Source organism: Tupaia chinensis, unplaced genomic scaffold (genome assembly GCF_000334495.1).
Source record: "Tupaia chinensis unplaced genomic scaffold, TupChi_1.0 Scaffold000104_1, whole genome shotgun sequence".
Taxonomy (NCBI): domain Eukaryota; kingdom Metazoa; phylum Chordata; class Mammalia; order Scandentia; family Tupaiidae; genus Tupaia; species Tupaia belangeri.
In genome coordinates, this window is record NW_006159568.1 from 3,904,511 (window position 1) to 3,926,166 (window position 21,656).

Sequence of the window (21,656 nt, forward strand, 5' to 3'; positions counted from 1 at the left end):
CACATGCACCCAGCATGAGTTTAAGACACCGGGTCCAGGACTCAAACTGCAGTCAACTACATTACATGAACTGCTGGTCCCTCCAATCACATTTAGAAATTTGCTAAATCTGAAAGTAACTCATCAAACAGCTTCACTTAGACAAAAGCTTCAAAGCAACTTAAATAAGACTTACCATTGTTTCTGGGCAATAATCTGGGGCTCGCTGTAACAGGTGTTTTAGTCGGGATTCACTTTTTGAGGAGAAAATCTACTTGACAAAAAAAGAGAAAAAAGTTTTGTGGCATTTTTTCCACAAGAAATATAAAAATCTATTATCTCCCAGATTTATCGGTTATCCAATGTCCTTTTACAATTTAAAAACCTTTGGAAGAATCTAAACGAGGCTGAAGTAAAGTTTCTTAAAAGATTAGTTAGTTAGAGAAACAGCAAAAAAGTGTAATATAGCAACCCTAGATCCTTTCCTACTGACCTTTAAAAGCAGAAAACACCTTGGGGCCAGGAGGTGGAGTAGTAGTTAAGGCACTGGACTTCAACATGGTTGACCTGGCAGGTTGAAAATCATGTCAAGTACATGTGTGCCTAAAATTCCAGGAGGAGAATGGAGAAGAAGGGATTGGCAGTGTGGCCTATCCCCCTTTGGAGGTGATTTTTCACTTTCCCTCTCTCTGTCACTTTCTGTCTCTCTCTGGTGAGTACACACACACTGTGGCAAAACCTATTAAAAAAAAAAAAGCAGAGAACACTGTACTACCAGCCTGCTGGGATCAGGGGTGGAGGGAGGGAGGGGATGAAGGGGGGAAAGGGACTAAGGGAGGGAGGGAGGAGAGAAAGAAAAAGAGAGAGAGAGATACGAGGCATGCATTTACACATACTTGTCATGTCTTCAACTCGCTATGTCTGACTTCAACTGCTTGGTCAGCCATGTAGGATACAGTTATAGGAACTACCAGATCCTTGGTTGGTCTGTTTTATGTTTCTTTAAAGAAATCCATCCTTGGGACCAGCTGATGGCATAATGGCTATGTCACTGGACTCCCATGTAGTTGACCACGGTTTGAGTCCCATCCCGGTGGCTGCCAAGATCCCAAGAGGAGACTGGAGGAGAAAGGACTGCGGTGTGGCCATCCTCTGGGGGGGTGGGGTGGGGGTGAGGGTAGGGAGGCAATTTTTTGCTTTTTGTCTGTCTCTCTCTGTTTTTCTGGTGAGTGCATGCACCCTATAGCAAAACCTCTCAAAAAAGAAAGATATGTGTCCTTAAAATTTACAGATACAAATTTAAAATTTGTCAATTAGATGATGCGACAACTAGGATTCCTACAGCATAAATTTGAATTAATAAAATGGATGGAAGGAGGTATAAAAATGAAACATTACTGGCCATGACTTAATAATGCTGAAGCTCATTAAGTGGGTTTATTATACTTTTCTTTCTACCTCTCTCTATATATTCAAACTTTTCCAATATAAAAAGATAAAAAGGAGAAAGAAAAGAATAACAAATGGATAAAGACAACAATGAAAGACAAGAAAGAAAAGAGAAAAGCAGAAGAGAAAGAAAAAGGAGTAAATATATGTTAATTGGTAGTAGAATTGGAAGATGCACAGAGAAAGCTGTTTTAATTTATTGTCTCTTCCTTCAGTTACATCTGCACCCAAAACCAGTAACAATATCCAACCCAAACAAACAAAAAGCAAAAAAGAAAAAACAAACCTACAACCACTTGAAACAGTTTTAAACAATGGAAAGAACATGGAATGGAGAATTGCAAACAATATACTTTGAATAAATTTGGGCAACCTACCTGGCCTTACAGGAGGTGGTTATAGCCTGTCATAGCGGTATGGACTTTGTAAGCAGATATACTTGGGTCTGAGCCCCTGCTCCTCAAGACACGGGATCTTGCTAAGTTTTTAACACTTCTGTACTTTTGTTTTTTGGGGAGAGGTTATTTTTTTGTTTTTGTTTTTTTCTATAGGGCATGTGTGCTCACCAGAGAGACAGAAAATGAGAAATTACCCCCCAGGGGGGATGGCCACGCTGCAATCCCTTCTCCTCCATTCTCCTCTCAGGATCTTGGGCATGCACGCACACGCACCCAGCATGAGTTTAAGCCAGTGTGGGTGACTACATGGGAGTACAGCGACATAGCCATTACGCCAACTGCTGGTCCCCATTTCTGTACTTTCTTGATTTATAAAATGTGGATAATGACATTATGTCCTTCGAGGGCTTGGTATAAAAATTAAATAAAATAATGCACATAAAGAGGCATAGCATAGGTCCTGATACATACGGAAAGAAATAAAAGCTAACAGATTCTAGTTTCCTGAAATTAAGAAGTTAGATAATTTAACAACTCCCTTCTGTCTCCAAATTATGATTCCATTGAGTTGTCAGAAAAGTCATGACATATTATGCAAAAATACATTGTGACTTTTCTGACAACCTAATATGTAGAATAAGTTAAACTGAAAAACAGGGCCAGTTCCATGGCCTGGTGGTTAAGGAAGCCATATCCCACATGGTCAATGTGGGTCAAGTCCAAGACCTAGCAGCTTGAGAAACACTCAGGGCACATGTGCATGTGTGCCCAAACTCCCGAAGGAGGGAGAGATGGAGCATGACCATTTTCCATGGGGGATGTTCTCTCCTTTCCCTCTGTCTCTATCAAGCACATGCACCCTCCAGCAAAACACAAAACAAAACTAGAAAATGTATACTTATTTGGAATACATTTAGCTTAAGGAAATCAGCATGTATCGGGCCAGATGGTGGTACAGTGGTAAAACTTGATGCTCTGAGAAGATAGCCAACATGGAAAAGTTCCAAGTTCATATCCAGAGCCTTCCCAGAGTACACTAGACATATGTGTGCCCATGATCTGGGCCTGGTGGGAGCTGGGGGTGGATCATGGTATTAAGAGTCTGTCGGGGGGACTGTCTTTCTATCTTTTATTCATGAAAGAAAAAATAAGTACACTTTCAAAGAAGGAAAGGAATTAGAATGCATGTACTTCTGGATAAGAAGGCAGACTTGAATATAAGCAGTCATTTTTCTCACTAAACAACTGCTGATGATACTTTAAAAAAAAGAAAGATGAATGCTTACCCAGAATAAATGCTAGAATATATACTATAGTTACATAAATTACTTTGGAGCAAAAATTTCAATATCCAAACTTGTACTCAATTCAAGGCAGAAATAATCTGATCACAGGGTTTATCATCCTGAATTATTCTTTTTTTATGTTCTTTTCTTTTCTTTCTCTCTCTCTCTATCTCTCTCTCTTTCTCTCTCTCTTTCTTTCTTTCTTTTTTAAAGTTTTTTTGCCATAGGGCATGTGTGCTTGCTGGAAAGAGGAAGTGAGAGGAAAAGTGAGAATTATCTGATCCCCCTTCGGGATAGGGGATGGCCATGCTGCAATCCTTTCTCCTCCATTCTTCTGGGATTTTGGGTATGTATGCACACTTACCTGGGATGATTTTGCAAGTCACCAGTTCTGAGACACAAACCATGTTCAACCATGTTTCTTTTTTTCTCAAAAAAAAAAAAAAAAAAAAAAGATAACCAGAATCTCTATATTCAAAGACTATAACATATTGGGGAAGGTAAGATATATATATATATATATATTTTTTTTTTTGAAGAGGTTTTTGCTATAGGGCACATGTGCTTGTCAGAAAGACAGAGACAGAGACAGAGAGATAGAAAGCAAGAAATCACTCCCCGGGGGGATGGCCATGCCACAATCCCTTCTCCATTCTCCTTGGGATCTTGGACATGCATGTACATGTGCCCGGCATGAGTTTAAGTCACTGGGTCCAGGACTCAAACCGCGGTCGACTACATGGGAGTTCAGCAACATAGCCATTACGCCAACTGCTAGTCCCTATTTATTTTTCTTAAATTTAAAATATTGTCTAAAAATATTTATTAAAATTTTTTTAAACTTCCTGAGTCTTTTTAAAAGAATTATTTTATTTAACATTATTTATTTATTTTAATTTGACCAGAGAGAGAAAGAGAAAGTGAGAAAGCAAGCTGCCAGGTCCAGGACTCAAACCACTATTAGCTATGTGGAAGTCCAGCATCCTTAACCACCATGCCACTTGCCCCCCTGAATGTGATTTTTGGCCCCATCACTCCAGTCAATCTAGAAATAATTTTTGAGAGTCACTGTTCTAGTCACCAGGGGATTCGGCATTAAAAAAGGCAAACCAAAGTCCCTGCTCTAGAATCTCTCCACTGACAATCTTCTGCAGCAGCTTCTGCTTTTTTTCACCCAGGAGTCTTTTCTCAGTTCTCAAACTCCTCGACTTTTCTTTGGCATCTGACACTGCTAACGGTCTCACTGGAAACAGTTACTCTTATTTAGTTGACTAGTATAAACCACCTGATCCGACTTATCTGAATTCCAACTCCAAAAGTTTCAAGTCCAAATGTCCAGCACTCTCCACAGAGCTTCCTCCCCAAAATATCAAAGGTATAGCTCTTTACTCCAACCCAACAGTCATCAAGACTCCGTCCTCTCTTCATTCTCTACTGGCTGAAGAAATAATGAACTGTCAATTCCCGGTATTTCCTTCCTTTTGGAATTTTGGAATTATCGCTACTCACTTTCCATACCCTCACTCACTCCTCCAGTTACTGGAATGACTGACTTAGCTGACTTGAATTTGGTAGGAGAAAGGAAGCGTATTAGCTTAGCCCTTACATCTCTTCTGGAAGATTTTTTTGTTGTCTAATTTTGTTGTTCAGTGTGAACCTGGAGATAAAAACCAAATCCAACATTAGTGTAACAATTATAGAAATAAAAGTAGTATTTTGGAACCTATCTGCTTTTTTTTCAATTAGTTGAGAACTTAGGAAAGAATATTCTCTATTAGGATGACAATAATAGTATTCAGTTCATTTGCTGAATTACAGAATTTCTTTTTTTAAGTTTTTTTTTTAAAAAGATTTTTGCTCTAGGGCATGTGAGCTAGCTGGAGAGATAGAGAAACAGAAAGTGAGAAATTACCCCCTGGGAAGGGTAGCCACACTATAATCCCTTCTCCATTCTACTCCCAGGATCTTGGCCAGGCACGCACATGTGCCCAGTGTAGTTTCAAGTCACTGGGTCCGGAGTTCAAACCATGGTCTACTATGTGGGAGTCTAGTGACATAACCATTACATATCTGGTCCCTTTTTAAAATGTCTTTGCCATAGGGCACATGCACTTGCCAGAGAAAAACAGAGACAGTGAGAAGGAAAGTGAGAAATCACCCCCAGGAGGGATGGCCATGCCACAATCCCTTCTCTTCCAAATCTCCAAATTTCAAATCTGGGATTTAGAGCACACACGCACACGGACACTCAATCCCTTCTCTTCCAAATCTCCAAATTTCACACGCACACGGACACTCAGTGTGATTTTCAAGCCACTGGGTTCAGGACTCAAACTGTGGTCAGCCATGTGGGAATCCAGTGCTGTAACCACTACTCCACCTGCTGGTCTCACAATTTCTCACATCCCAGATATTTTCTCCCTAAAGTTGATTTTTATTTCTTCCATGAGAGTGGGTGAAAGACAGAGAGGCAGAGAGAGAGGCACTCCTAACAAAGTCCTCATACCATGGCCATGACACCAGCTGTAGCCAGCTAGAATCACTCTTACTTACAATATGCACATACCAGGGACCCTCTCACATGGTCTCAGCATCACAGAATGCTGGGTTATCACTGTGCCACCACGGCTGGCCTCTAACTTAACTCCCTATTTCAAGAAACTGGACCTTGGGAACCAGCAGTTAGCGTAATGTCTTTGTCGCTTGGATTCCCACATAGTCGACCACGGTTTGCGTCCCGGACCCAGTGGCTTAGAACTCACACCGGGCGCGTGTGCGTGTGTGCCCAAGATCCTGAGAGGAGAATGGAGGAGAAAGGACTGCGGTGTGACCATCCCCCCTGGGGAGTGATTTCTCGCTTTCTGTCTCTCTGTCTTGCGAGTGCACGTGCCCTATAGCGAAAACCTCTCCAAAAAAAGAAAAAGAAACTGGACCTTGCCATATTATAAGATACTGCTTAAAAATCATTTGCCTTGGTGGACTAAGGAGGCTGGACTCCCACATGGCTGACCACAAATGGGAGTCCTGGACCCAGTGGCTTGAAAAGCATGCTGGGTGCATGTGCACGCATGCCCAAAATCCCAAGAGGAGAATAGAAGAAAGGGATTGTGTGGCCATCTCCTCAGGGAGTGGTTTCTCATTTTCCCTCTTTCTATCTCTCTCTGGTGAGTGCACATGCCCTATGTCAAAACAAAACAAAACAAACAAAACAAAGTAATTCACTTTATGAAACACTAGTGGAAAAAGAAAGAAGAAACCAAGGTGAAAAGTTGGGAAAGCAGTGTTTCCAAAAGTAGCAGTGCTACTTTAAAAGCTTCTTAATGTAATTTACAGTTTTTTTCCATGCCTTCTTTTTTTTTTTCTTTGAAAAACAACTGTAGATACCAGCAACAGTGTTGGAGGCGGGTAGGAAATGGCAGAGACTGAGAGGTAGGAAATCAAGGGGAGAGCAAAATTTATAAGAAACAAGAAATGGAAAAGTATTTGTTGATGATAACATGGTAATATCCTTGATTGAGCCAGTATACAGTGTATTCTGGATGGAAAAAATCTCATTTTGTATACTGTATTGATGTACAGTGAATGGATGTAAATAAATGAATTAAAATACAAAAACAAAGCTTCTTAATGGAGACCATGTCAAGGGTCTTGTTTTTTTTTTTGCTTTAAAACAACAACAAAAAACCTATTGTTTTGGCATAAAATTGGTAGAAAACTTAACCTGAATAGTGGTTTAACAGGTCACTGGATTTTCTAGTAGCTATTTAGATAAAGTGACTCATTTTCATGTCTTATAATCTGAGAAGAGCTATTTAGATAAACTGAATCATTTTCATGTCTTATAGTCTCAGAATACCTTGCAAAATCTTTCTAAGTCCACAGTATTGCTTGAGAGAAGTGATAGTCCAAGTTAAGTAGTTCTCTCTGTTTTAGGAAGTGAAAAAACCCAGGTGATTACCTGAAAACCTTTCCAAAAGCCAAAGGAAACCAATTATTTCTCAAGAGTTGGAACTATACAACCAAGATGATGAAAGACAGGTAAAACCTTACGAACAGGTATTGTTTAAGCCTTGAATTAAAAGGCTCAATTGGAAAAATTCAAACCTACAGAAAAGTTTTAAGAGTAGCACAGTGGGGACCAGCAGTTAGCATAATGGCTATGTCGCTGGACTCCCATGTAGTTGACCATGGTTTGAGTCCCGGACCCGGTGGCTTAAACTCATGCCAGGCGTGTGTGCATGCGTGCCCAAGATCCCGAGAGAATGGAGGAGAAGGGATTGTGGTATGGCCATCCCGCCTGGGGGGGTGATTTCTTGCTTTCTGTCTCTCTCTGTCTCTCTGGTGAGCGCACGCACCCTATAGCAAAAACCTCTCCAAAAAAAAAAAGAGTAGCACAGTGAATATTTATGGACTCTTCATCATTATTAATCTATTGTTAACATGTTGCAACATTCGCAGTAACCATCTTTATGTGTGTATATATATATATATTATTTTGATAAACCATTTTAGAATTCATTGTAGAGATTATGATCATTCATTTTTAAATCCTAGCATGTATCTCCTAAAAACAAGAACACCATCATATTTAACCACAATACAATGACCAAATTCAGAATCACAGTATTTTTTGTTTTTTTGAGATTTTTGCTATAGGGCCTGTATGCTTGCTAGAGAGACAAAGAGAGACAGAAAGCAAGAAATAACACACACATGCACGTGCGCACAGACACACACACACACACACACACACACACACACCACTCCCAGTGGAAACAGCCATGCCTCAATCTCTTCTCTTCCATTCTCCACTCGAGATTTTGGGCATGCACACACATGTGCCCAATGTGAGTTTGAAGCCACCAAGGCTAGGACTTGAACTGTGGCTGAATATGTGGGAGTTCAGCACCTTAACCACTACACTACCTGCTGGCCTCAGGATCATAGTATTGATATGACACTATCAGTTAATCTAATTCACATTCAGATTTTATCCATTCATTCCAATAATGTTCTTTATAACAATTTTTTTTCCTTCTAGGATCTACTCCAAGGTCACTTACTACATTTAATTGTCAAGTTTTAGTCTCCTTTAATATGGAACCATTTTTAAACCTATTTTGGTTTTTATCAAATTTAGACTTAGTCTTTTTTTTTTGCTTGTATAACAAGGATACTTTTTTTTTTCTGAAGAGAGATTTTTGGTATAAGGCGCATGTGCTCGCCAGAGAGACAGAAAGCGAGAAATCATCCCCTGGGGCAGGATGGCCATGTTGCAGTCCCTTCTCCTCCATTCTGCTCTCAGGATCTTGGGCACGCATGTATATGTACTTGGTGTGAGTTTAAGCCACCGAGTCTGGGACTGAGACAGCGGTTGACTACGTGGGGGTCCAGCGATGTAACCATTACGCCATCTGCTGGTCCAGTATATGCATGCTGTTGTCTGGAAAACCATCCCTCACTGTGGTTTGCCCAATTGTTTCCTCATGATTCACGTTACCAATGTTTGGTACGAATCCTTTATAAAATATTGCATTCCTTTTTAGTGGATCATGTCAGCAGACACATGTCAATCTGTCCCACTGTTGTGATGTTTACTCTGATCATTTGATTAAGCTGCTAACACATATCTCCAAAACAATTACACTTAATGAAGTTACACACCTAATAACCTCTACAATTATTTTACCAGCTTACCTGTTCACATACGTCACGGCACATTTGGTTATCCTTTGAATGATTACAACACAATGCACCTAGGGAGAAGAAAATAAACAGCTGAGGTCCCACTGTTAATTCATATGGTTACACAAACCACTTAATCAATATATTGTTATGATCCATTTTAACTCAACAAACCTTTGCTGTGCAGCTACTACAAGTCAAGAACAGTGCTAGGTTTAAGGTTGGTCCCTGCCCTGGAGAAGCTTGCAGTCCAATTGGGCAGACTGTCATACAATAACAATAGCTACAATTTATTGAGTGCTTTCTATGTTCCAGAATTTTGCGAGGTTTGTTTTATGCATTATCTTGTTCAATCCTTAATGACTATGAAATACATTCCTACTGTTCCGTTATTGTCTAGAGAGGGAGCTCTCATTCTGTGTTACAGAATGTAAGCTGTCCAGATTCATGAGTTCATAATAAAAGTCAATTACATCTATAACTGAATTTACTATATTTTGTCTTGTGACAACAGCATCTGAGAAGGAAGAGATTTGAGGACTGAGCTGTATTCCACCCTTAAGAGATGGAGGAGACTGACCATTGCATGGGAACAGAACTAAGAGAAAGAATGGCACCCAAGAAGCCAAATAAATAAAACGTTTCAAGGAGAACTTAACTGTGGTAGATACTGCTATCAGGTAATAAGGATTTCAAGTAGATCACAGTATTTAGCGATGTGAAAGATATTGATAACTTTAAATAAGTGTCATCGATGTGAAATAGGAATAGGGCAAAAGCCAGACTGGAATGAGCTCAAGAAAAAATTCAAGAGAAAAATACACAGCAATTCTTTTGAGGAGTATCATATAATAAAGAATTTGACTGGCCTTTGCTGCTGATTCCTGGGAGGTAGACTCCAATTCTTTAGAACTTCTTGAGTAAGAGGAGAGTAATGCCTATGTCATGACACTCCAGTAAGACCCTGGCCATGAAAGGCTCAGTGGAGCTTTCGGGGTTTGTGAACACACCAGTGGGCTGGGGAGATGATGCACCCTGACTCCATGAGGAGAGGACACAGCTCTGCATTCCCTCCCAGACCTCACTGGTCGTCGCCTTCTTTTTCTTTCTTACTTTCTTTCTTTTTTTGGGGGGTGGTCCTTCTAATTTGAATGCTTTATAATGAAATGGTATATTTAAGTATAATGCTTCCCTGAGTTCTGTGAATTGTTCTAGTAAATTATCAAACTGGAGATCAAGAAAATCCCATATTTATAACTAGCTGGTCAAAAGTGTAGGTGACCTGGGAGTCATCTGAAGTAAGACTGGTATTTAGAATGTGGGACAGTCTTTCTGGGACCATTTCCTTTAATTTGTGGAGTTTATGGTGACTCTGCGTGGTCTGTGGCTGAAGTGGATTGTGGTATACTCAGATGGAGGGGCGGGGACAGAATATAGAAAAATGAGGTAGTTCCTGGGAGGGGATACAGATTCAAGAAGAAGCTCTGTGTTTAGGGATAGGGATACAATACTGAACAAAATTTATGTCCTCTGACTTCATCTAGGTTACAGTCTGGTGGTAGGACGAAAATCTAGATAAGTAGAAAGGATTTTTTAAAGAATTATTTTTATTTAACTTTATTTATTATTTATTTATTATTTTTCAATTATTTTTTAATTTGACCAGAGAGGGACAGAGTGCATGAGAGAGACAGTAAGTGAGAGAGAGAGGAAAGTGAGAAAGCAAGCCACCAGGTCTGGGACTTGAACCGCGGTCAGCATGTGGGAGTCAGACACCCTTAGCTACCACACCACCTGCCGGCCCCAGTAGAGAAGGTTTAAGGACACTAATAAATTAAGAGGAAAAGAGACAACACCTATTTTCTTAGTGAAATAGAGATTAGGTCTGAAAATAAATAGGGTTGAGACAGGACTGGGGGCTTGAACTGAAGCTGCAGAGGTCTGAAACAGCCACTTTAGAGAACAGAGAAAGGAGGCTACTACAGATGTGTTTCTCAAACTTGTGTCCAAAGGAACATTGTTATATCAGTTCTTAGTATCTATGACTCAAGAGAAATAGTTCATGATCAAATAAATTGAGAAATAAAGGATTAAAAAAGTTAGTTAAGGGACCAGCAATTAGTGTAATGGCTGTCGCTGGACTCCCACATAGTTGACAGCGGTTCGAGTCCCGGACCCGGTGGCTTAAACTCACGCTGGGCGTGTGTGCGTGTGTGCCCAAGATCCCGAGAGGAGAATGGGGGAGAAGGGATTGTGGTGTGGCCATCCCCCCTGGGGGGTGATTTCTCGCTTTCTGTCTCTCTGTCTCTCTCTGTCTGTCTGGTGAGCGCACACACCCTATAGCAAAAACCTCTCCAAAAAAAAAAAGTTAATAGTTGTATTTACTGCAAGATCTTGTGAACCCTAATATGTTAACATGCATTATTAATCGCCTCTAAGTTTAAAACCAGAAATCATTTCTCCATAAAACAATGACAGGGTCTATTATATTATTACAGTTAATTTCACAAAAGGCTATTGTGGGGCTGCCTTTCTAATACTATTTTTATGAAAAAAAAGTCTCTAGAAATTTAAAACACTTCGCTTGCAAAATTCTGAAGAAAATATACCAATTTCACAAGAAATAAGAGTGTTGACTATAAGGCTACAGCCGAAGACCTCTGATTGGAGAGGACCGCAGCACTCATGAGGGTTTCTCACGACACCTCCCTACAATGCCACACCAAGCCACAATCATCTCCTGAGGCTCTGCTGTATCCCCAGCCTCATTAAAATAGGAGGGCAACAGAGGAATAAAAGCTCTCCCATGTGATACTGATTTGCTCTTTTGAAGTGCTCAAGAAGTTGGCACTTCTACTGTCCTCTGACACAAAGGTCGTATGAGGGCAGAAAGTCCAGTTGATCATGAGCAAAGATAACTCAGGAGAACATATGGTCCCAATAAACATAGGCTTAGCAAAAAGTAAACAGGCAGGCAGAAGTCTGATTTAGGCTTAGGGATTTTTGAAAAACAGTTTCTTGGAGCAAAGATTTATTTAGAACAAAACATACAATGTGTTATAACTAAGATTCTAATAACCGAAGGTTATGCTAAAAATATAAAAGCCTATTTTTCCCCTGTGTAAAAATGAGGTAAAGTTTATAGTGGAGTTATCCCTAAAATAAAAATTTTTTAAGTTTGTCTTTTTTTTCCCATTAAAATTACCCACAAACATTTGAGAAATAAGAAAAATAATCAATACCCTCTCTGTCCGCTACAATCTCTGTTGACATTTTGGCTTATTTCCCTTCTAGTCTCTCCAAAAACCTCTCCTGATATTTCTAACAAAATAGGATGAAAGACGGCAGCCTGAAGTCTTCTGGTACTGACCCCCCCTTCCCCTCCCAACCAAGCATTCCTCTGTAAAGTACACATCCTCCTTTAAGAGCAGGCGGGGACTTCAGCGCCATCACATTCTGCACACCACTGTCTTAACCTTAGCCATTATTGTATTTATACACATTTTTCTTCCTATGAAACAAAAACTTATTAGAATCCTTAACACTATTTTTCAAGAAATAAAGATCTACTAATAGACACAATTCACACGACTTCATTAAGGATGTGGGAGGAGGGGAAGAATTCAAATGCAATTAATGTAGCAATTAATGGTCTTTTATCTTTTTGAGAGCAATTAAAATAGGTTAATTGGGTCATTCAACTATTACAGTATAAACAAACTCAAGGCCTAACGTTTTCTACAAGACAATGAATTCTAGAAATGTTTGGTTCTATAATTTGATTCTAATATATTCTTCAACAATAATTCAAGACTGTTTATTCTCGCAAAACAGTGTTAAATAGATAAAGGAAAAACAGTTCAAAATAAAACTTGATATGACATGATGGAGACAAAAAGCATGGGTGTTAACCTCGTTAAAGATGTTAGGATATGTCATATCTTCTATTCTTATTCCAAGAGTCTGTGCTTATAAAAACAAAACCCAAAAATTAATTACTATAGGCCATTTTATTTATTTATTTATTTTTTTGGTTTAAGAAGCTATTAGTGTAGCCTAGAAATACCAGGGGGATTTTGAGAAGTTGGTGGAAAATGAAATTAAAACATGAGTTTATTCTGGTGCTAATTTTTTTTTTTGAACTCCATGGACAGTCTCTTCATAACATGCTTCTTTTGTGAATTTTGAAGCCCCCTCATTGGCAAGCAGAATTACTGAATAATTAGAAACAGCGAGGCTTGGCTGCTGCTCTGGCCACATGTGCATTAAAGATAGGCAAGTAAGCAGGAAGCACATGCTCCAGCCACATGCAGAAAAACGCCGCATCCAGGGCCAACTAGCATTTAAAAACAAATACACACCCTCATCTAAAAATAAGATCCATAGAATTATAGGATTTTTGAAGTTAAAAGCAATTTTGCCACAGAAGCCTCTCAAAAGCTGTAATTCACTTGGATTAATGAGAAGTCATTTCTGTTTTTATTTTCAAAAAAACAAAGATTCCCTCTAACGAATATCTTCCTAAAGAATAACTAGAACAGAATACATATACATCTCCCATGCTATTGAGGGGAAAAACTGAATCTGAGTTGATGCTTGAAAAAGGTGATCTAAACAACAAAAAAAATTCATTTAAAAATCTAAATCAAATTTTTATTTTCAAAACAACTTGAAAGATGACAAGCATGTTAGAAAGTTTAAATGACAACTGCAATTTGTGCTAACGTCCCATTTCTCTCCTTAAAAATATACATGTATTGTGCGTGCAGACACATAAAACATATCGTTATGCAAGGAAAAGTCAAATAGTAAAACGATTACCCAGGGACCAACCAGGTGGCATGAAGGCAGCTGGATCCCATATGGCCAACTGAGTGGTTAGAGTCCCAGGCTCAGTGGCTTAAAAACACACCAGTCATGTGTGTATGCCTGCTCAAAATCCTAAGAGGAGAGTGAGGGGAAAAAGGACTATCAAACTAATGAACTAAATAAAAATTATTACCCATATACCTGCCACCTTGATTCAAGGTCGCTAACATCTTGTCACATTGTTTGTACGTATGCACAGATGAATACATTTTTTTCTGAATCATTTGCAAGTTATAGATATCCATCACTGCTTGGCATATATTGCACGGTATGAACGACAGATTACTTTTCAAACAGACCCTTAATGATGTCACTCTTCTAATCAAGAGACTACAATGGCTTCCTGCTCGTCCAACTTTAAACTTTGCAATTCTTTCTCTATGTTCCCCTTCCCTATTACTTTCAACAAGAAAAACCTACAATTAACTGAAGCACAACACTGCCTGAAATGACTGGTGTTCCCTTCCTGCTGCCTTAAATCCCAAACAGCTTTCAAAGCTTTCATCCCATCTCGACTCTTGGAGAGACTTGCTTTTCCAACAACTCTAGGCCATGCTGATCTTCCGGTTATTAAAAACCCTTTCAGTCCAGTCAGAACTGGATTTTTTTTTTCTTTCCTTTTTCAGTAGTTTGCTACAGGGTGTGTGTGCTTGCTGAGCAAGACAGAAAAAGTGAGAAATCACTCCAGGGAAGATGGCCATGCTGCACTCCCTTCTCCTCCATTCTCCTGTTGGGATTTTAAGCACACACATGTGCCTAGAAAACAGTCACCATGTAGGATCCAGCTGGCCATGTGGGATCCATAACTACTCTGCCACCTGACTTGCCCAGAACTGGAAACTTCAACAATTAACTACTCTCTAACCATTTCATGTAGATTCTTTTGGTAGCCCCAGATTTACTATAAGCTTCTAGGTATACTTAGGACAGTGTTCGGCTCAAAAAAAGTTTATTCATTAATTAATAAGTGACAATATTCTGGGGCCAGCAGGTGGCATGATGGTTAAGGTGCTGGACTCGCACATGGCCAACCATGGGAGAGTTGCACAACTGTCTGAGAGAAATGAATTCCAGGGAGAGGAACTATCAGTGCATGGTGGTTTAAAAATCATGCCGTGCATGTTGTGTGCATGCTCAAAATCCTGACAGGAGAAGAGGAAAAGGATTGTGGTGTCATCCCCCCAGAGGGTGATCTCTCTCTCTCTCTCTGACAAGTACATATGCCCTATGGCAAAAAGCTAAAAACAAAACAAAACAAAACAAAAAAACCCAAACACAATAATAACAACATCCTAGTTATGCATACCTTTTTTTTTTTTAAGAGATTTTTTTTGCTATAGGGCATGTGGGCTGAGAGCCAGAGAGACAGAGAGAGACAGAAAACAAGAAATCACCTCCCCCAGGGGGGTGGTCACACTGCATTCTCCTCCTCCATTTTCCTCTTGGGATTTTGGGCACACACATACATGTGCCTGGCGTGAGTTTCAAGCCTCTGGGTCCAGGACTCCAATCCGGTCAACCATGTGGGAGTCCAATGATATAACCATTATGCCGTCTGCTGGTCCCATGCATGCCTTTTGAATATGAAAGAAGTACAAAGTTTTCTTTCTCTCACTGTATTACTTCAGTTCTACATTTCATATAGCAACACATACATACTTTAGCAAACATCATTATGATTTTTTTTAGCACAGAACAAAAGATAAATTGGACCCAATCACATAATCAGGAAAGAGGTGAGCAGCCAGATGGTGATGGGTTCTATAGCTAAAAGGTCAAGAAGAGCTGAGGCTGGGGAAGATGAAGTTTTCCTGGGGGTAAGGAAACCATACATTAAAAAAAGGAAGCTGGGAGTCCAGCAGGTGGCATGGAGGTTAAGGGCGCTGGACTTCCACACGGCTGACTGCAGTTCAGGTCCCAGACTTGGTGGCTTGCTTGCTTTCTCACTTTCCCTCTTGCTTTCTCCTTTTTTGCTCTGTCTCTCTTTGGTCAAATTTAAATAAATAAATAAACAAAAGTTAAATAAAATAATTCTTAAAAAAAAAAATAAAGGAAGCTGATTGCTGGAGAGAGAAAAACACGAGAACAGCCATGAGAGATACTATTTCTACAATAAGAGCAGTCTTGGCTCCTGGCAATGCCCCAGTTCCCACAGCGGTCCCTGAGGTAGAGATACACTGAACTGCCTATCCCTGGATCTCCCTGTCATTTCCAGTTAGATGCTCTATAACGAGTCCCCTAATCCCGAGCTAGCTTAGTTTTTGTTCCCTGGGGTCAAAAGAAATTTATCATTATGAGACAACTAAAGCAAATGGCTCTGGAAGTCAGTACTTTTGGGCAATTCCCTTCCCCACTCTGTGCTGCAGGGCTCCCATCTATAATCAAAGGCTCAAAGTACAGCTCCTAGTGGCATACACCAGGTCCAAATGTACCCCGTCACACCACACATTTCTTGCAGTCTTGCTCACGTTAACTACGTATTTTTCAAGCATCCATAATATTGAGTGCTATAAACTTGATGAAATCTCATGATTTTTCCTCAAATATAGTCTTCAGATTTAGGATATATACTAATATAGCTACATAATATTAGCAACATAGATATTACCCATTTTTTGACAGTATTCAATGTTTGAATGTTCCACTGAACTGTATGTCCCATGAAGGCAAAGCCTATGTCTGTTTTTGCTCTACCATTTCATACCCCATGCCTATCAGTGTCTGTCACTATGAACAGCTTAAAAATATTTGCTAAATGGATTACTGACAGATATGACATTCAGCTTAATAAGCAATAGACCTAGGCAATGATCTCTAATCCATCTTAAGAAACACAAAAATGGAGCTTTTTTCCATTCTCTCCCTGCCTCATCTGCTAACCCTCATCCAACCTGTTCCTCTCCATCTTTCCTATCTCAGTAAATGGTATCTATTTTTTTTTCTCCATAGAGCACATGCATTTGCCAGAGAAAGAGAGAGAAGGGGAAAGTGAGAAATCATCCCCCTACTACCATCACCACAAAAGGGGATGGTCACATCACAATCCCTTCTCCTCCATTTTCCTCTTGGAATTTTTGGCCCACATGCATGCGTGGTTGGTGTGATTTTCAAGCCACCAGCTCTGGTGCTTGGCCTACAGCCGGTCATATGGGAGTCCAGGTGCCTTAACCACCATGCCACCTGCTGGTCCATCAACTACTGAACTGCTCAAGATCAAAACAAACAAAAACTATGAGTAATCCTTAATTCCTCCTCCTCTCATTTTCCACATCCAATCCATCAACAACATATCTATTTTTCTTTTTTTGGAGAGGTTTTTTGTTATAGGGCATGTGCACTCGCCAGAAAGACAGAGACAGAGAGACAGAAAGCGAGAAATCACCCCCCAGGGGGATGGCCATGCTGCAATCCCTTCTCCATTCTCCTCTCGGGATCTTGGGCATGCATGCCCACATGCCGGATGTGAGTTTAAGCCACCGGGTCCAGGACTTGAACTGCTGTCGACTACATGGGAGTCCAGCGACAGTCTTTACGCCAACTGCTGGTCCCTCAGCAACGTATTTTGAAACCCTCTTCTCTCTCCACCACCACTCTATTCTGAGTCACCATTAATTTCTGCTTGAGGTACTGCACTGGCCTTCTAGTCACCCTGTTTTTACTCTTATCCCACAACAGTATTTATCCATGATAATATTTTTTCTTAATTTAGCAACAAGAGTGGTCTAAAATACAAATCAGTTAAAAAAAAAAAAAAAGAAAAGAAAAAGAAAAAGAAAGAAAGAAACAACAAAAAAGGTACCAGCAGATGGCATAATGGTTATGTTGCTGGACTCTCACATAGTTGACCATGGTTCAAGTCCCAGACCTGGAGGCTTAAAACTCACACTAGGTACATGAGCACACACGCCCAAAATCCTGAGAGGAGAATGGAGGAGAAGGGATTGTGGTGTGGTCATCCCTCCAGTGGGATTTCTCACTTTCTGTCTGTCTTTCTCTGTCTCTCTGGTGAACATGCATGCCCTATAGCAAAAATCTCTCTCTCAGGAAAAAAATAAAAAGAATCAATAAAATGTAAATCAGGGCTGACCCATGGCTTTGAGACTAAGGGTGCCATATTTCACATGGGCCAACCACACAGTTCAAGTCCTAGTCCCAGTGGCTTGAAAAACACGTCAGGTTTTGTGTGTGCATGTCCAAAATCTTGACAGGATGGAGAAATGGAGAAAGGATTATTGCATGACCATGCCCCATTGGTGAGGATGCTTTTCTCCTTTTGTCTCTCTGGCTCATGAGTATTCATGCCCTCTAGCAATTAAAAAATGAAATAAGGGTAGGTGGTGTAGTGGTTAAGGCAGTGGACTCCCACATGGCTGACCATGGCTTGAGTCCCAGGTCCAGTGGCTTGAAATGCACACTGGGCGTATGTGCATGCATGCCCAAAATCTCAAGAGGAGAATGGAGTGAAGGGGACTGTGGCATGGCCATCTCCCATCGAGGGTGATTTCTCACTTTGTCTCCCTGCTTTCTCTGTCTTTCTGGTGAGCACACATGCCCTATAGCAAAAATCTCCTCAAAAAAAAAAAAAAAAGAAAAGAAAAGAAAAAGAAATCACACCCTAATGTAAACCTACGGGTTTCTATCTGCACGCAGAATAAAATCTGTAACCCTTACATGGCTTCTTACAAGGCTCAGTATCATCTAGTCTTGCCTACTCTTGCTCACTGTGTTCCAAACATACGGACTTTCTGTTCCTTACAGCTTAAGGCCTCTGCATGTTCTGTACCTCACTCCTGTCTTTCATAGGGTGAGACCTTCTCAGCCTTCAGATCACAGCTCTAACTTTACCATTTAAGGAGACTGCACAAACTCACTCTCTTCTTTATGTTACCTTCATGGCATAATTAACATATTCAGAAACCACTTTATCTACTTATTGTATACCTCCCCTTCCCCTAGATTCTAAGTTCTTTGAGACAGCAATTCTGCACTTAAAACAGTGGCTAGTATATAGTAAGCACTCAGTTAATTTTTTGATAAACACTATACTGTTTTGCTCTTAAAAAGCACACTTTTTTTTTTTTAAATTTTTTAAGGTCTTTGCTGTAGAGTGTGTACACTTGCTGGAGAGAGAGGGAGAGAGAAAGTGAGAAGTCATTCCCGGGGGCGTGGCCACACTGCAATACCTTCCCCTCCGGTTGGGGGAGGCCATGCAGCAATCCCTTCTCCTCCATTCACCTCTTGAGATTTTGGGTACACATGCACAAGCATCCAGCATGATTTTCAAGCCACAATGTCCGGGACTCTACCCAGTCAGCTATGTGGGAATTCAGCACCTTAACCACCATGCCATACCATCTGCTGTCTGCCCTGGCAAACACACATTCATGGTATATAATGACCAACTCCTTGATCTCTTCCCACTTTCTTTTATAAGTGGCAAACAGTGAAAAGTATGATTAATGGAAGAGTACTTAACTCTATGGATGAAAGGAAGGACCTTCTAGCAGCATGCCAGAATGAACTGTCATAGCTGGTCTATCACCAATCCTAGCTCTTTATATGTTGTGGGCCAAGATACTTCTTTGGGAAAAGAATCTGCTTCTTATTACTTTCCTCCAGATAGGCGTTTGCTTTTTCTAGCTTAAAAGTCTTTTTCTGGATTTTAGGCTATTACATAATTCCTTAAATGTCAACTTGCTAAAACCCAGCCCGTAATTTTATATCTTTCTCTCTTTTGTACTATTACAAAACATCTTAAATAGAAACAGAGCAACTATCAGGTGCCATCGCACGCAGAGCCTAAGACTGCAGCATAGAGTCCAACAACATCCTCAGAGAGACTAAACACTGAGCAAGTTACTCCCTCACTTTCTTTCCCCAAACAGGAACAGTCGGAGCAAAAATGAATTACAAAGCTTCAGAGCTGAGGGGGTCAGTGACCCGCAAAGCCTTCTTCCAGAGAAGACAGTTGTGCCCGACCTTGGATGAGGGTAAGAAGAGGAGAAAGAAGACTGTCTGAGAAGGAATATAAGCCAGGCCTTCACTCAAGTACAATTTAATATTGTGTTCTCAATAATTTCTGTTTAGGATTGAAGAACATTTTCTGCACTTTCTACAAACCCACAGTGGAAGCCTTTGTCTATTGTATTACTCAATGTTCTTCTGTAAAGAACCAGACAATATATGTTTCCTAGAATTTAGTACAAGGGACAAGTCTCACTTTTAGGCCAAACTTGGAATTTTCCTTTTTCTCAAACAATATAAACTATATGTTCTCATGGACTTTCAGAGCCATTAGAAATCAACTAATCCAGCACCATCCAAAGTGTGCTTTAGCTTTATGAAGAAAAAAGGTTTATGAGCAAATAAGTTTCTTTCAGAAATAATTTTTATTGCGATATCATTCACATATAACGAAATCCACCCTTTTAAAGTGTACAACTCATTGGCTTTAAGTATATTCACGGATTTGTACCACCATTACCACTATCTAACATTAGAACAGTTTTTGTTACTCAAAAAGAAATCCAATAACCATTAGCAGTCATCACCCACCTACCTCAGCAAGGACATGTTTCTTTTACAAGAAGAATCCTTGCAGATTCTTGAGAAGCTAATGTGTTTTGTGAATTTATAAGATGGAGCATGATATGCAGTGTTTCCCAAACATATTTAATAGCTAACATTTCAGTGCTTACTATGCTAAATACTGTACATGTATTACTTCAATCAATTCTCAATAAAACCTATGAGGTCACCAATAAAAGTAGAAATTAAAGCACAAAAAGATTAAGCCTCAAGTGTTCTTAACCACCCTATTCTACTGTCTTTCACAGAACTGACTGGTTGTGGGATGAGAATGAACTAATGGTATTAAATGGAACACAACGTCCTAAGTGTTATATATTCAATCTGCTTTAATTTAACAGCGAGAAAAATGAACAGATAAGTTCATTTAGCTACCAATATGCTGCATTTTCTCTCTTTCTTTTTTTGTTTCTGGGCAAATTTACAGGTAAATCTGGAACCCAATTCCGATTACCTACTTTACCTGAGCTCTTGGCACGATTCTCTCCCTTTTAAAAATATCTTTCTTCTTTAATCTTCAGTTGAACATGGCTTGTTGGGATTGACTTTGCTTTTTCTAGATGTCTCTCCCTATGAGCAATGCATTTCTCCACCACCTCTGCACGTGTGAACTGCTAACAAGGAATCACTCCATTCTCCCCTCCTAGGTGAATGTCATCTCTCCCCCGCTGTGCACCCACAGTCCTTCATCTCCTCTGGACACTTCTGCCTTGAATTTGAGCTACTTCCAGCCTCTCTGCATCCCCCCTTCTAGTCTGAGAGCTCCTGGAAGTCAAGAGAGTTGGTGTTAATTCCAAAAGCCCAGCATGTGGGTGACAATCAATAAGCACTGGACAATTTCGTACCCATCCTTGGTTTAACTCCTCTAGAGCAAGAAGAAAACGCCTCAAGCCTGCCAGTCCACAAAGAGTGGGTTTGCTGATTTTTACGTCTCCCGCCAGGGCGCAGCCCGGCTCGGCAGGCAGGCTGTGGGGCCCACCGACGCTCCCACCACGGAGGTCGGCCTTTCTTGAACTAAGTGAGCGCCAAGTAACAAGCAGTAATAACCAGCCAGGGCGGGTGCACATCTGAAATTGCACCGACCCTCGCGACGATCCTGAGCGAAGGCCTTTCACCCTTTTCTGGCAGGGACTGGAAACGGGAGAAGCGGTCTGAGCCAAGCAGGGGGCCCACGCTGGAAGATGACAGACCAGGGCAAGGCCTCGAACCCGAGTCACCGCTCCCAGTCCAGGTCTTCAGGGCGGAGAGGGAGGCTGGAGAGGGGTCCTCACTTGTCCCGCCTCCGCAGCACCCTCTGGACCACTGAGACCTGGAGACCCAAGGTGACCGGACAAGAGCCGGGTCTGGGGGTCGCGCGCACCCCCGCCCCCTGCCCCGCGCCATCTTGGAGCGCTAAAGCGGC

General features: G+C 40.7%; 1 protein-coding gene across 1 annotated transcript in view; it reads right to left on the reverse strand.

Annotated features, from left to right (window-relative positions):
- RECK (reversion inducing cysteine rich protein with kazal motifs) overlaps positions 1-11,703 on the reverse strand; it is an 83,094-nt gene extending 71,391 nt beyond the window's left edge. Inside the window, exons 1-3 of the mRNA XM_006143781.2 lie at positions 11,613-11,703; positions 8,810-8,901; positions 176-250 (exon numbers count right to left, since the gene is read on the reverse strand). Coding sequence (XP_006143843.1) covers positions 176-250; positions 8,810-8,901; positions 11,613-11,703 — 258 coding nt within the window. The remainder of the gene's footprint in view (positions 1-175; positions 251-8,809; positions 8,902-11,612) is intronic.
- Positions 11,704-21,656: the final 9,953 nt, after the last annotated feature.